The sequence below is a fragment of the Rhinolophus hipposideros genome, assembly GCF_964194185.1.
Source record: "Rhinolophus hipposideros genome assembly, chromosome: 11".
Classification (NCBI taxonomy): domain Eukaryota; kingdom Metazoa; phylum Chordata; class Mammalia; order Chiroptera; family Rhinolophidae; genus Rhinolophus; species Rhinolophus hipposideros.
This window is the reverse complement of record NC_138057.1, coordinates 54987284-55002324: the sequence shown is the minus strand read 5'-3', so window position 1 is coordinate 55002324 and position 15041 is coordinate 54987284. Positions and strand designations below refer to the sequence as shown.

The following is a 15041-nucleotide window of genomic DNA, read 5'->3' as shown; positions in this document are numbered from 1 at the left end:
AGTAAGTGTTTTGTGAAGGGTAAACTCCCAACCTTGTTACAAGGTCGTCAACATCACGTTGGTTCAAGGTCAAGAATGTCTTCTGGTATGATGTCCTATTGTGTCCCCCTCATGAATCATCCCGTTGGATTTTTTGTTTTAACGACCACGATTCCTATTCTATTCTTCCATCATGGAGAGGCACAGGGGGGCCAAGGCCCTAGGTCAGATCACAGGACTGCTTTGCGTCAGCTTAGCCAGTGTGGCCAGTGCGACCTGGCAGGGAGGGCTAAGTCGTTTGGCGCGCGAAGCGCGGACCACGAACGCGCTCCTGCCCGAGGACGTGCTCCCACCGGGGAGAATTTTAGGGCGGAGCCCTTCAGCAGTGGGGACACGGAGAGGTCAAATGCCTGGAGGGGGCGGTAGCACCCGCCAGGTGAGGACTCCGGTCTTGCCTGGGTTTGGCAAAGCGGCTGCTCAGTCTGGTGGGGAAGAGGGGGGCCGTCATGCAAAGCCCTGAGGGCCAGTGGGACAGCCGCGCAGCAAGAGGGTGTTCAGGCGCCTGCGGAGTCTTCGGCCGCCCCTTCGGGCTGGTCGGGGACTCCCGGGCCCCCCGGCAGGGCTGGAGGGTGTAGGCTGCAGGTGCCTGTGGGACGCCTCCGTGGCGCGCTCGCCGCCCAGACCTTCCCCGCTGGACCTCGGAGCAGCAGTCCCACATCTCGGTGCAGGTGCTGCCAGACGCGCTCGGCGAAGCGCCGGCGGCCACTCCTCGTTCCCCGACCGCTGCCCGTGAGCGCTCCGGCTCCCGGCGGTTCGCGGGCAGCGGCAGCCGGGCGGCGAGGGCCAGGGGCGCGTGTGTGCGTGCGCTGGGAAGGCGGCCCTCCCCCCCCACCCGCCGCAGCGCCGCCCCCGCCCCCGGCGCGCACGGCCCGGCCCCGTCCCCGTCCCCGGAGGCGGCCCGAGCCGCCGCTGAGCAGCCTCGCCTTCGCCGCCCGCGCTGCGTTTCCTGCCGCCCTCCCTCCCCCGGCCGGGCTCCAGGGGCTGCAGCCGAGCGGCTCCGCGCGCGAACGGGGGCGGGCGGAGGCGGCGGGATCTGCGCGGCCGTGCGGGAGAGCGGCGCGCGCGGGGACCGGGCCCCTCTCAGGATTCGCTCGCTCGCTCCCCGCCTCCCGCACTCCGCGCGCTCCCTCCCCTTCTCGGCGTGATTGATCCGTCACGGGCGCCGCCGCGGCCGCTCTGAGCCGAGCCGGAGCCCAAGCCGGAGCCGGGGCCGGGCCGGCGCCATTGCGCGGGCGCCGCGGGGAGAGCTTGGCGCGGGGCGGCGGGCCGGGCCAGGCCATGCGGGCCGAGTGAGCCGGCGCCCGCAGCCCGCGGCGCGGCATGGCTTCCCCGCGGAGCTCCGGGCAGCCCGGGCCGCCGCCGCCGCCGCCACCGCCGCCCGCGCGCCTGCTGCTGCTCCTGCTGCTGCCGCTCCTGCTGCCGCTGGCGCCCGGGGCCTGGGGCTGGGCGCGGGGCGCCCCCCGGCCGCCGCCCAGCAGCCCGCCGCTCTCCATCATGGGCCTCATGCCGCTCACCAAGGAGGTGGCCAAGGGCAGCATCGGGCGCGGCGTGCTTCCCGCGGTGGAACTGGCCATCGAGCAGATCCGCAACGAGTCGCTCCTGCGCCCCTACTTCCTCGACCTGAGGCTCTACGACACAGAGGTGAGTGTCCGGCCGCCCGCGCCGTCGGGGCTGTTGGGGGCAACGGGCTGCGCGGGCGGGGGGTGTCGGACAGAGGTAAGCTTCGGTCCTTGGGCAGAGCCCTGAGTGCCCTGGCCGTGCCTGCCTGGAGAATCGCGGGCTGGTACTCGGTGCTCACCCCCGGGGTCCCTCCGGGCTCGGCTGGCACAGCTGCGACCAGTATTTGTTGAGCATCTCCGTCCTCTGGGATTGTATGTGTGTATGTACGTGTGTGAGGCGTAGGATAGAAGGCTAGGGTCTCCTTTGGAGAAGAAGGAAGGGAGAAGGTGGAAACTGGACCCCCCAAAAGGCCTGCAGTGGTTGCCCCTGCCCAGGTGCCGCTTGTGGGGCTGTGGAGTGCTGGGTGGGAGGAACAGGCATTTGACTGTAAACCGGGCCACTTGGGGCTGGAGAGGCCACGGGCCCGCTCGCAGCCCCCCAGCAGCGCCGAGCGGCGCTCTGAGGTCCGGATGGCTCCGGGACCCAAGGGGCGAGCGCGTGCAGCCGGGCTGGGCGCAGGGTGCGCGCCAGCAGCTCGCGGTCCGCACCGCGCGGGCAGGAGTCGGGTCTCCAGCTCTGCAGCGCTGCTGCCTGGATGTGGCGGGCGCTGCCTGTGGCTGGAGCGGTGTTTTGAGAAGACCCTTCCCGAGCTCGTTGCTCCGAGCGTGCCCTGAGCAGGTGTCGCCGCGGACTTGCGGGGCTGTCCAGCCGCTCTGATGCTGTCGGCCTGGCGGCCACAGGCGCAGTTCTTCTGGCGCAGACTTGCAGTACGGACTTGGAGCGCAGCAGCGGGCTTGCCCTCCCGGCATCCTTCCCTGAGGGAGCCGAAGAGCCGAGAGCTTCCTATCCTAAGTCCTCGCCCCACGCCTTCGGCTTGGGTTCCGACTGAAGCCCCAGCGCCGACCTCCACTGCAGCCCCGGGGGCTGAGATGCGCAGAGGGCGCTTGGAGGAGCGATCGCCGGCCGCGCGAGGTCGGATTTGCGAGTTTTTCCGGACTCAGGAAGCCCCTCCGCTCCGGCCGCAGAATCTGAGCCGCGGCCTGAAGGGGGCAGTGATTTCCTGTGCAGTGCACTCGGTTGGCGCTTCTTCCACCGCGCCACGCCGGGCCGAGTCTTGGGCTTGACCCCGGCTTCCCGGGCTCTCCCGGCGCTTCTGCTGGAGCCCAGGTGCAGACTCGGTTGGACAGGAGGGTCGCGCCGCGGCCCTGATGGTGGAGCCGGGGCTCTCTGTCCTTCTCTATCTGGCCCCTTTTTTGTCCCAGAAAAAAGAGCAGAAATCTGGATTACATTTTATCCCCCTCTCCGTATCCCCCCCTCCCCCCCCTTTCACGGATGAACCAGCCTGCTCTGCGCTGTAAATAAAAGGTGAAGGAACGGGTGACAGTTTGTGGCGGTGCGCGCAGTCTGCTGCAAGCAGAGAAGCTTCCTCTGCCCCGGGAGGATGCGAGCTGGGGTCTGTGCAGAGCTAACCTGGCTGTGGAATCATTTTTGAATGACATCCCCCTCGCCCTCGTCTTTGCCCGAACATTTCGAGTTCTTTGGGTTCCTTGCCCCCCACACGTAAATAGAGAGGGCTATGAAATTATACCGAGGCATATCTTCTCGGCACTGTTTCTCTATTGCTTCCATGCATATTCTTTTGGAAGGGACACAGGAGAGCCGGTTCTTTGGAGAAAAAAACATTTGTAGACAGGGCAGCCCTGCTTGCATCGTCACCAAATAATGTCAGCTGCATAAGGTTTTCATCATCAATTTATCCCTTCAGAAAGCTTCCTGAAAGAGGTTTCATAGTATTATAGCTTGTCGGTAGATGCAAAGGGATGGGTGCTTGGTGGCAGGGTGTGGGTTGAAGCTTTTACGTTTTATTTTTCAAGTGTGTCTTGATGACTTTTTGAGTGAGAGGGCCCAGAATCAAGAGGATGAGGCAATCAGAAAGCTCTGCAGTTCCTGGGAATATGTAGGAAGCACTGGGAAGGAAGGCAGAAGGTTACTATCAGCCTTATGAAAACAGGGATGCATCTGTAGCTGTGGGAAGGGGCACAGAGCCTGGGCTTTGGGGTGGGTGCGACCTGGGTCTAGTCAGAAACAGGTTATCTTCCCCCGGGTGACCTTGAGCAAGGTATTTAATCTCTCTAAGCCTAGATTTCCACATCTGAAAAAGTGGGACTATTATATATACTCTGCAGGGTGGTGATGTGATGCTTAAGGGAAATAACAGGCCAGAGTGGAAAATGCCTTGAGCTGGCAGGCTCAGTGGCCAGTGCTCTCCCTGGCATGCTGTGAGCTCTACGTAAATGTTTCCTGCCTCCCTTCCTTCACCTTCTTCTGGCGTGGATTCACAAGTAAGACGTTGAGATGTCAAGTGTGAGAAAATGGTCATAATTAAAAGATTATTTGTTTTCCTTGATTTTGAAATCTCATGAAGACTGAGTAAAGTTATCATGAGAAAAAAAGAATTCTGGCTTACAATCAAATCATTATGGTATCTCCTGCCATGAGGTGTCACATTTGGGAGAATGCCCAGGTGATAGAATACCTGAGTTTTTCAAGTGGCCCATCTTTAGAATAGAGGTACTTTCTCTAAGAGCCAAAGTAAAGGAAGGAGCAGTCTGGGTAATTGCAACAAAAGCTCCAGTTACCTTAAGGGTGTCTGGGGCCTGTGTTAGAGTGTCTGGGGCCTGTTTTATTCAGATAGGCTGTCTTTGCAGATTGTGTGTACTCCCTAATCACTTGCTGGCCATGTCACTTGTTCTCTGTAGACTTGAACACAAGATGGATGTGGTGAACGGATTTTGGCTGGCTTTGCTGACATTATCTGTCAGTCAATGGCCAGAGCCTGTGGGCAGCTAGGATGGACCTTTGTCCACGCAGTCTTCAAAGAGATGGAGGTTTAGCAAGGAATGGGTTAATCTGGTCATTGGGACAGGCTTGTTTCTATCAAGGAGCCTCCTGCATGCATTTATCCAGGTGGACCCTCTACTGTAATTAGAATAGTGACAGAACATTCAAAGCCCCACTCAATGCCATGTGTTCGTAATAATGAAACATCTCAGCAGAGTATCTGCTAGTCAGGACCTCTTTTCTCTGGTGTGCCTCAAATCTCTTCAGCAAATACTTTATGTTTTCTAAGTAAGATTTGAGTATATAAAAACAAGCAAGACAACTGAAAATACAGACAAAAAGACGCATCGGAAAGCATATACGTAGAAGCATGAAAATCACTGTGCCCAGAACCTGGGCTAAGATGTTTATTGCATTTCTGAGTATTAAATTTTCACTCTGAGCTTCCTGGCAGTCAAGGGAAAAAGGTAAACATCGTGGCTTACATTTCTTACCTATTTGCTTAAAAGACTCGGAGGGACAATGTGTTGTTTAAAAAAAGAGCAAGTTTTGCAGGAGCTTCAGAAATGTTCTTCATGTGGTTGTTTCTCATTCTTTGGTAGCCACATTAATACAATAAATAATAATCAAGAAATGAGTTTTTAAAAATGTTGGCTTTTCTGATGACATTGTTCATTTTAGAAAAATGAAAATTATAGAAGCATGAACAAAAATACTAATTTCCCGTAATTCCTACACAAAGATAATTACATCTAATAATTAACATTATTTCCTTCCAGTTGCCAGTGTTCACTATTTTATGTATTTGAGATCCTACTTTTACGTGCCCTTTTATATTTTGTTTCATTCAGTTAACATTATATCCTGGGTATTTCCCCATGGCCTCAAATCCTCTGTGCAGAGATGATTTTTAGCGGTTGTATATTATTCTATCCTATGGGTGCACCATAAGTGTTAAATCTTTCCCCTCTTGCTGGATTTATATTTTCCCACTTGTTACTATTTTAAGTTATTCTGTAATAAATTTAGGAAAAGTTCAGGAACCCAAGGAGCATATGCCAGGTGTGCACCTCTCAGGAAGTCTACACTGATGCAGGAATCCAGCTTAGAAAACCTAGTGATTGGTGAGAACGTCCTTCTCTTGAACAGCTTTGCCAAATATTTGTTCTCTGTGCTATAAAAGGACGCAAACAACTGTTGGATGGAGGACAAGCTTTTCAAGGAGGTCTGAGTACAGCTCAGCAGGCATTAATTGAGTACCTACTGCAGTTGTTGGTGCTGCAGGAAGGAGTCAAACCCAGCCCCGGGCTCAAGGGAGGAGTCGGTGCATACAGGAGAACAGAGCAAGCACTTATTTGTCATTTTTTCAATTTATTTTATTTTTTAAAGATGTTTATTAAAATGTAGCTAACATACAATATTATATTAGTTTTAGGGGTACATCACAGTTCTTCAACAGTTATATACCCAAAGAAATGATCAATAAGGCCAGCAACCATCTGACACTGTACCGTGCTGTCACAATATTATTGACTATATTCCCCATGCTGTACATTACATCCCCATGACTTTGTTTTATACCTGGAAATTTGGACTCTTATTCACCTTTACCCCCTTTAAAAAATTTTCAATTACAGTTGACATTCAGTATTATTTTATATTAATTTCAGGTGTACAGTGTAGTGGTTACACATTTATATAATTGAAGAAATGATCCCCCTGACTAGCCTAGTACCCACCTGGCACTATACATAGTTATTACCATATTATTGACTATATTCCCTGCGCTGTACTTTACATTCCCATGACTATTTTGTTAAAAACTACCAGTTTGTACTTCTTGATCCCTTCACCTTTTTTACCTTATCCCCCAACCTCCTCCCATCGATCACCCCAACAAATCTAGTCCCCATCTGACACCATACATAGTTATTACAATATTATTGACTATATTCCTTATGCTGTACCCTCGTTCCCCATGATTACTGTGTAACAACAAATTTGTACTTCTTAATCCCTTCTTCTTTTTCACTCACCCTCAACCCTCCTCCCATTTGGCAATCACCAATATGTTCTCTGTATCTATGAGTTTGTTTCTGTTTTATTTGTTTTGTTCTTTAGATTCCACATATAAGCGCAATCACATTGCATCTGTCTTTCTCTGTCTGACACTCCAGTCAGCACAATACCCTCCAGGTCCATCGCATATGACAAGAACCAATTCCCTTCCATGACTGAGCAACACTTCATTGTATTTATGTAGCACTTCCTCTTTATCCATTCTTCCATCGACAGCCACCCAGGCCGCCTCCACATGTTGGCCATTCTAAACAATGCTGCAGTGAACATAAGGATGTACATGTCCCCTCGAAGTAGCATTTGAGTTTCTTCAGATAAATACCCTGAAGTGGGATCACTGCGTCCTTCTTTGTCTCTTGTTATAGCCTTTGTTTTAAAGTCTATTTTGTCTGGTATGAGTATTGCTACCCCAGCTTTTTTTTTTTTTATATCCATTTTTATGAAATGTCTTTTTCCATCCCTTTACTTTCCATCTTTGTGTCTTTCAATCTGAAGTGATTCTCCTGTGGGCAGCATGTGTAAAGGGTTTGTTTTCTTATTCATACTGCCCTCCTATGTCTTCTGAGTGGAGCATTTAATCCATTTACTTTGAAGATAATTGATAGATATGTAGCTATTGCCATTTTATTATTCATAATTTTGATCTTCCCCCCCCCATTTTAAAGAAGTCCCTCCAACATTCTTTGTAATGCTCGTTTGGTGGTGATGAACTCCTTTAGCTTTTTCTTGTCTGGAAAGCTCTTCATCTGTTTTTCAATTCTAAATGATCGCTTTGCTGGGTAATCTTGGTTGTAGGTCCTTGCTTTTCTTCATGTTGAATATTTTGTACCAATCCCTTCTGGTCTGCAAAGTTTCTGTTGAGAAATAAGCTGATAATCTTATGGGAGCTTCTTAGTAAGTTACTAATTGCCTTTCTGTTACTGCTTTTAGGATTCTCTCTTTGTCTTTAACTTTTGCCATTCTAATTATAATGTGTCTAGGTGTGGGCCTATTGGGTTCATCTTGTTTGGGACTCTCTGCACGTCCTGAGTTTGTATCTTTATTTCCTTCACCAGGGTAGGAAAGTTCAGTCATTATTTCTTCAAATGGGTTCTCAATCCCTTGCTTTCTCTCTTCTTCTTTTGGTACCCCTATGATGCAAATGTTGTTATGCTTGATGTTGTCCCAGAGGTCTCTAATTAAACTATCCTCATTTTTTAAAATTCTTTTTGCTGTTCTCTTTGGGTGTTTTCTACTACCTTGTCTTCCAAATCGCTGATTTTATCCTCTGCTTCATCTAGTCAGCTGATTCCTTCTAGTGCATTCTTTATTTCAGTTCTTGTAGTCTTCACTTCTGTTTCTTTTTTATGGTTTCTGTGTCCTTTTTCATGCTTGCTAGCTCCTTGTTGAAGTTTTCACTAAGTTCCTTCAACATTCTCATAACCATTATTTTGAACTTTGTCTCTGGTATGTTGCTTGCCTCCGTTGTGTTTAGTTCTGTTTCTGGAGTTTTCCCCTGTTCTTTCATTTGGAATGTATTTCTTTGTTTCCTCATTTTGGCTGCCTCTCTGTTTGTTTCTATGTATTAGGTAGATCTGCTATGTCTCCCAGTCTTGGCAATGTGGCCTTATGTAGTAGGTGCCCTATGGGGCCTAAATAGTCTCCCTAGTCACCTGATCCAGGTGTTCCAGGAGTGTCCCTTTTGTCGGTTATGTGTGCCCTCCTGTTATAGTTGAGCCTTGACTGCTATTGGCCTGTAATAGCAGGTGGGATTGACTCTCAGGCTGATTGGCCATGAGGTTTGGCCACATCGACAGCTTATAGGCTGCTGTGCAGTGGGCCTACCCCACTGAGTGGGATTTGCCCCAGTGGGCTCTGGTGCCTGTTGAGACTGCCCTTTGTATGTGCCATTTATGGGGCCAATTGGGTGGTGTTCTGCTGTGGTGTGAAGCCAGTCTCCAAGTATGTTGTTCCTGGGGCCTCTTGTGAGGGGCTGCAGTGCAGGTCCAGTACCTGTGACCAGCTGGGGACTTCCTGGTAGGAGCTACAAGCAATCCATTGTTGTTCACTGCCTGTGCTAACCCTGGAGGTGTGTGGGAGAGGCCATACTATGAACTGAGGATGGCTGCCACCAGTACTGGGCCTGGGGTAGCTCCGCAAAAAGCCAGGACACCCAAGGCCTGCTGCCTCCTGCTGGCTCCCTTAAGGTTCAGCCCCTGATAAAGCCTCATGTGGCACACGACTTGGGTGAGGCAGGGTCTCAGGGAGTCACTAGAACGGGAAGAGTTGTGCTTACCAGGTTAATGTAGACTGCGGTTTGGTGCCAGTGCTGAGCCTGAAGCTATTCAGCAAAAGTCTCAGAGCATACCAAGGCCAGCTGCTGCCTGCCTGGGGCCCAAGGACTCTGATAGTTTTCCAAGAAAGACTGCAATGCAGGAGGGGTTGGCTGCTTTTGGAGAAAGTGCCTCCAGCAGTGTGTGAGTTGGGTGGGACAGGGTCACAGCCGAGTCAGCAGGGCAGAGCAGCAGAGCTCACCAGGCCAATCAGATTTAGATTTGGCTTGTGGGAGGAGGGCTGGACACAGGAAAGATGGTGCCTGCTTGTTCGCAGCACAGGAGAAAGACCCTACACAGGGAAAGTGGCGACTGTCGTCCAGCTCTTGTTCCGAAGCCACACACCTCAGTCTGCCCCCAGTATGCCTCTGACACCCTCCCCAGTTACTCTCCCTCTGCTGGAGCCCAAGGTGAGTGCCTGCGAATGAGAGAGTCTGTGCATGGGCCGTTTAAGAGGACGCCTGGGTTCCCGCAGCCTTCTGTCTCATCCGAACCATCGGAATCCCCACTGTTTTTCACAGCCAGATGTTATGGGGACTCCTCTTCCCAGCAACAGTACTCTGGGCAGGAGAGGCCAGTGTGGGGCTGGGGTCTCACTCTCTTCTGGGAGGAACCTCTGTAGCTGAGATATCTCTCCTGGTTCTCAACTGCCACAGGGAGGTTTGGGGCCAGCCCATTTCATATTTCCACCTCTCCTACCAGCCCCAACATGGCTTCTTTATATCCTTAGTTGTAAAACTTCTGTTCAGCCAGACTTCAGAAGGTTCTCTAGGTTGATTTATAATTTAGTTATAATTTTAATGTGTTCATGGAAGGACACAGGCACAGTGTTTATCTACTCCACCATCTTCACATATGTCATTTTCAATACAAGGTAAAAAAGTGATTGTGGTGATGGTTGCACAATTCTGTGATTGTACTAAAAACCATAGAATCATACACTTTAAAAGACTGAATGTTATGGTATGTGAATTATAGCTCAATATATCTGTTCTTAAAAATAAAAAGATAGAAAACGACTTCTTTTAGGATCAGGCTCACATCTTATAACCAACTGCCCATCATGGTACCTGGTGCTTAGTACGTATATTGTTTAAGATGCTTGTTGTAAGTGACAGAAACTCAATTTTAACTGGTTCATTTGATTGAAAATGCTGGAGTAGGTTGTGTTCAGGCATGGCTGAACCCAGGGACTCAAATGATATCTTCAAAATCTCTCTCTCTCTCTCTCTCTCTCTCTCTCTGTCTCTCTCTGTCTCTCTCTGTCTCTCTGTCTCCCTCTGTCTGTCTGTCTCTCTCTCTCTCTCTCTCTCTCTCTCTGTCTCTCTGTCTCTCTGTCTTGTAACTCTGATTCCCTCTGTGTTTGCCTCATTCTCGGGCTGGCTGTCCCCATGTGGTGGCTCAGATGGCCTCTAGCAGCTGCAAGTTTACACATTCTCTGTTTAGAAATTCCAGTAAAAAGAGTGTTCCTCTCCCAACAGTTTCAGCAAAAATCCCAAGCTCAGCTCTCATTGGCTTGAATTGGGTCATATGCCCATCTCAGAACCAATCGCATGACACTGATGGGCCTGGGACCTCCACCAGCCTTTCGTGGGGTTGAAACTGACAGTTAATGGTTACATGCTTAGGAATTAGATCATACAGTCTAGAGATATAGGCATAGGTTTTAACTAAACGTTTCCATTGCTTTGGTTGTCACGTAGCTTATAGTTAAAGTTTAAGAAAATGTGTTAGTCACTTGTAGTCAAAGATTATAAAGTATATTAGGTCCTAGAGAACTGCCTGTAAAGTTGGTTCCAAGAAAAATGTTAGAAAGTACCTTGATAATGAGATAATAGAAAAATGTGGCTAGTTAAGTACAAAACAATGGTAACTTACATAATAACAATGGTCACAAGACATTTAGTTTCTGCCTTTTGCTTTAAAGATAGTGTCACTGATGCATAATCATGAGATATCTTGCAGAATCTTGGTAGTTGATATTTCGTGTGGAAGGCCTCGAATGCTGTGTCAAGAAGGTTGGACTTTATTCTGGAGCTGTGCTGAGCTGTGGGAGGTTTTTGAACATGAATGTGACGTGGTCAGGGCTAGTAGGAATATAGAGCCTGGATGGTAGACAGATGAGGCTGGAGACTGAGAAGCCAGGAAGCTGTTATAGGAGTTGAAGGGACAGGTGCTGGGGCTTGAACAGAGATGGAGAGCCAGTGAGGGGATGTGGAGGAGAATGGACAGCACTGAGACCTGGCAGGGCAGGAAGGGTAACAGAGAAGGAACCATGGGGGTTGGAGGGTATCTGGCATGCAAGACAGTCACTGCAATCTGTGTGCTATAGGGAAACGAGGAGAGAGTATCCCTGTGGGGATGAGGCTGAATAGCCACGTCTCACTCCAGAACCTTCAGCTCTCATAGCTTCTAGCATCTGTTGTATGCTCCCTGTATCCCTGTTGGGTACCACTCACCTCTTGGTGACCTTGAGCAAGCCACCTTGCCTCTGTTTCTTCATCTATAAAATGGGCCTAATCTACGTACTAATTGCCTTATAGGGTGAGTGGGGGAACAAATGAGACCATCCAGGTAAATAGTCAAATCAATGCTCGGTATACTGAGTGTGCTTGGTAAATATTCACTGCTATATTTTCACCATTGTCGTTATTCCTGTACCATATGGGGATAATTATGCTGACCTCACAAGGCTGTAATATGGAATAAATATAATGGATGTAGAACCTCAAAACATGACATAAACGTAAAGCAGGGCTATCTGTAGTCTTGTTTTCCAACACTGGTTGCTGAGAGGTGTGTTGGAGAAAGAAGATGGGAGCATTCAATCTTTATTAATGTATGTCTCCCAACACATCTTCCACTCTGCTGTTTATCACAACCATATTCGTCTCTTTTCCCCCTCTGGACTGTAGCTTCGTGAGGGCAGGGCCAGTTCGATTCCCCAGTGTCTTATATGCAGTGGGCGTCAGTGAATGTTTGCTGAACTGAATTATAAGTGAATAAATTAGAATCTGCTTTCTGAATTAGCATCCAAAGAATGAATGGTTTGTCTGGATCACTTCCCCAGGGTCTTCGCTCTCCCCACCCCTAACACCACAGGACTTAGGTGACCCCATATATCAGGATTAACTTGCCTGCCAAGCTGTAGCTGCCCTCTGCATGCTACCACCAGCGCCAACCCCTGAGCTTCTCTAGCATGAGGGCAGTGCCCTTGGCCATGCCAGCCCCCGGCCAGTTGCTCAGCCCTAGCCAGGTACCCGTGGAGGTGGTAGGTGGAACTAACATACTGGAGCCTGGTTAGTAGTTGGCATTGGGCTAAGAGTTTTAGCTTGATAACTTTATCTCAAAGGGGTCTTCTTCATGTGTTTGGCTTACCCTCCTGTGGGCACAGAGTAACATCAGCTTCTTCACACAGAGATCTGAGATCTCAGCAGAGAAATGAGCAATCTGGCAGCACAAGACAGCGGTGCAAATAGAGATGCTAAACAAATCATGTATAGGATGTATGTCATTGACCAGAAATAGTCATTGGTCAACCTAACTTCAGAGACTGGGATATATAAAGGAATGTGTGCATGGGCACTTGTCTCTCTGGGTCTTTTAGGAAGTAGATTTCAAGATGGATTTATAAGCACAAGAGCTCTTGGGGGTAATGCCTGTGAAAGATGAAAGAGGAGGTAAGGAAACCCTCAGACCATGATCAGACCAATGTTCTGATACCTGTGAAAGGAGAGGGGGAAAGAAGGAGAGTTGGGAAGAGTCTCAGATTAGGGCGCAGCTCTCAGAAAGTCGTGGCCAGCCCAATGGGGCACTCCAGAGCAAAGATTGCCCAATTAGAGGGTTTCCATATTGTTCCAAAAGAGCCAGACTCTAGAATCCCCGCCTATTTCCATCACTGGCTGTGGGCTGCTTGTCCTTAGATTAATTGGATGCTGCAATGGATCTTGGAGCTACGCTGAAGGCTGTTAGCTGACTGCATTCCTCCTGTGGCTTCTCTCTTCAAAGGAGATCTGAGTGGCCCACCTCGATGGCTGCCACAGACTCCACCTGTTTCTGCTTCAACACTTTAATGCTCCATGCTCTGATTGAGAGAACTTTCTGCCAGGCCCTGTTCTAGGTCCTGGGATATACAGAGATGGATAACACAGAGACGCACCCTTGAGGGGCTCATTGTCTAAACAGGTGGCCAAGACAGAAACCATTACACGTAGTGTGACCCAGCCATGGGAGGGGACAGCAGAGGATGCTGGGAACGCATCCCCCTTATGGAGGCACCTGCTGGTCATTCCCCATGCTCTTTGGGAATGACATGTAAGTGACTTTTTATTGCTCACTTTTCTGATTATTTATTTTGGTTCTAGGAAGGTTAGAAAATTAAATGGCACAGTTTGCCCAATGAGCATCTGCTCCTTTATTTTATTCTTATTCTCTCTGCTTATGTAACAATGTGCTGTGAGGCTGGTAAGATGTCTTCCTCTCTGTACCTTTTTAGGAACGAGCAGGAGTGCCAGTGTGAGTCCCTAATGGGGTCGGCCGTCTGGGTTCCCGTGCTAGGTTGCTGAGACCACAGGGAAGTCTTTGCTCCTCTCTGTGGACGACAGCACAGATTGAGGATGTCTGCTCCCTTGGAAGCTCCACAAGGGCAGGCACCGTGTGTGTCTGGCTCCCTCGTGCCCCCTCCCTCACCCCTTCACCAGGCACTATCTCAGGGCCAGGCACAGAGCAAAAGCTCAATAAATATTTATTGAACAAACAAATAGATATAAAAGCCTGGAACCCAGCTCTTCGGTTCTAAGAGTGTTCATGGGTGTAGTTTTAACAAATTGAGGAAGTGCTTTGTATGCCAAACCATGTGGGGTGCTTTTGGGGGCCCTGTAGTTGTGGCGTGGAAAGGGTAAAGGGTGCTTGTTGGGTGTTCCATTAGAAGATTGTGTGCAAAGCTGGCATCAGCCTTCTCTTCCCTGACAAACATACACAGCATCTTCCAAGACACATCAAAACCTAAGAAAGAAGTACTTTCAGCATCTGAGAACTATTACGGTTTTAGGAGATCGGTTTATTGGAAAATACTCTAGCCAACAGTTGGTGGGCATAGGAATCAAGTTCTGACATCCCAACTTCTACGTTCAGGGAACATGAGCGCCAACAGAGGCTGGACTGGGCTCTGGTCCTAGCAGAAATTGGGGGAATGAAGCCAAGTCATCAGCCTGGTGAGCCAGATGATCCAGCAGCAGGTCTGGGTATAGTGAATAAAGACGGGCCCTGGGATTCCCTGAACAGCAAGATTTATTCCAGGCTCACTGCTCCTGGGCTGGAAGCTTCTGCTCTTTATCCTTCCATAGTCAGGACTAACTTAGGAACTGATAAGCTCAGTATGGAGGTAACCATCTCCTGATCTGGTTTTGGTCTGGACCCCAACCAAACGTCTAATAATGTTTGGTCGATAACCAACGTTATTAGAACCATGTACAAAAACCAACGTTATTAGAACCATGTACAAAGTAAGAGTAAATTGCTTGTGAGCTGGAGTTTAAGAGTCTAACAATTCTTGCTTGGATAAAGGGCATGAATGTTGTGATACTCTGTGGGGCTGATTGGGACATTCTTTTGCCAATTTTCTGCTTTTTCCAGGTTGTTTTTTTTTTTTTAACCGTCTACATTGCTGGAAGGATAAAGTGTCATTGTCATCTAGAAAATTAGTGGTAGATCCAAAGTACTGAGCAAATGGATTCATCTGTCTTCATCAGTGCCTACGTTCCCCAGCTGCTGGCTGGAGCAGACCCCTTCTCCTGCCATTTGGCAAGGATATCATCAGTCATGGTTCTGCTAAAATCTAGCCAAAGAAGGACTTTGTGGAGTGATACATTATTGCTGCTTTCACGGCCAGGGTCAGGAGGTGGAAGAGAGAAAATGATATTTTCATACTCTACTCATGATCCACTTGACTTTGTTCAGAGGGAGCTGATTTTGAAAGCAACAGCCATCCTTATAATAATCACTATATTATCTAAATCGCTTTGTTTCTAGAACTATCCATTCACTGAAGCTTTTCTGAGAATGCCCAGAATGGTGTCAGGGATTCTGGCAGATGGGACATACGATAAGAGC

At 49.3% G+C, this 15041-nt stretch overlaps 1 protein-coding gene across 1 annotated transcript in view; it reads left to right on the top strand.

The window, feature by feature from the left end:
* The first annotated feature begins 1243 nt into the window (after positions 1-1243).
* Positions 1244-15041, top strand: part of GABBR2 (gamma-aminobutyric acid type B receptor subunit 2) — a 335814-nt gene continuing 322016 nt past the window's right edge. Inside the window, exon 1 of the mRNA XM_081067695.1 lies at positions 1244-1680. Coding sequence (XP_080923821.1) covers positions 1360-1680 — 321 coding nt within the window. The 5' untranslated portion in view covers positions 1244-1359. The remainder of the gene's footprint in view (positions 1681-15041) is intronic.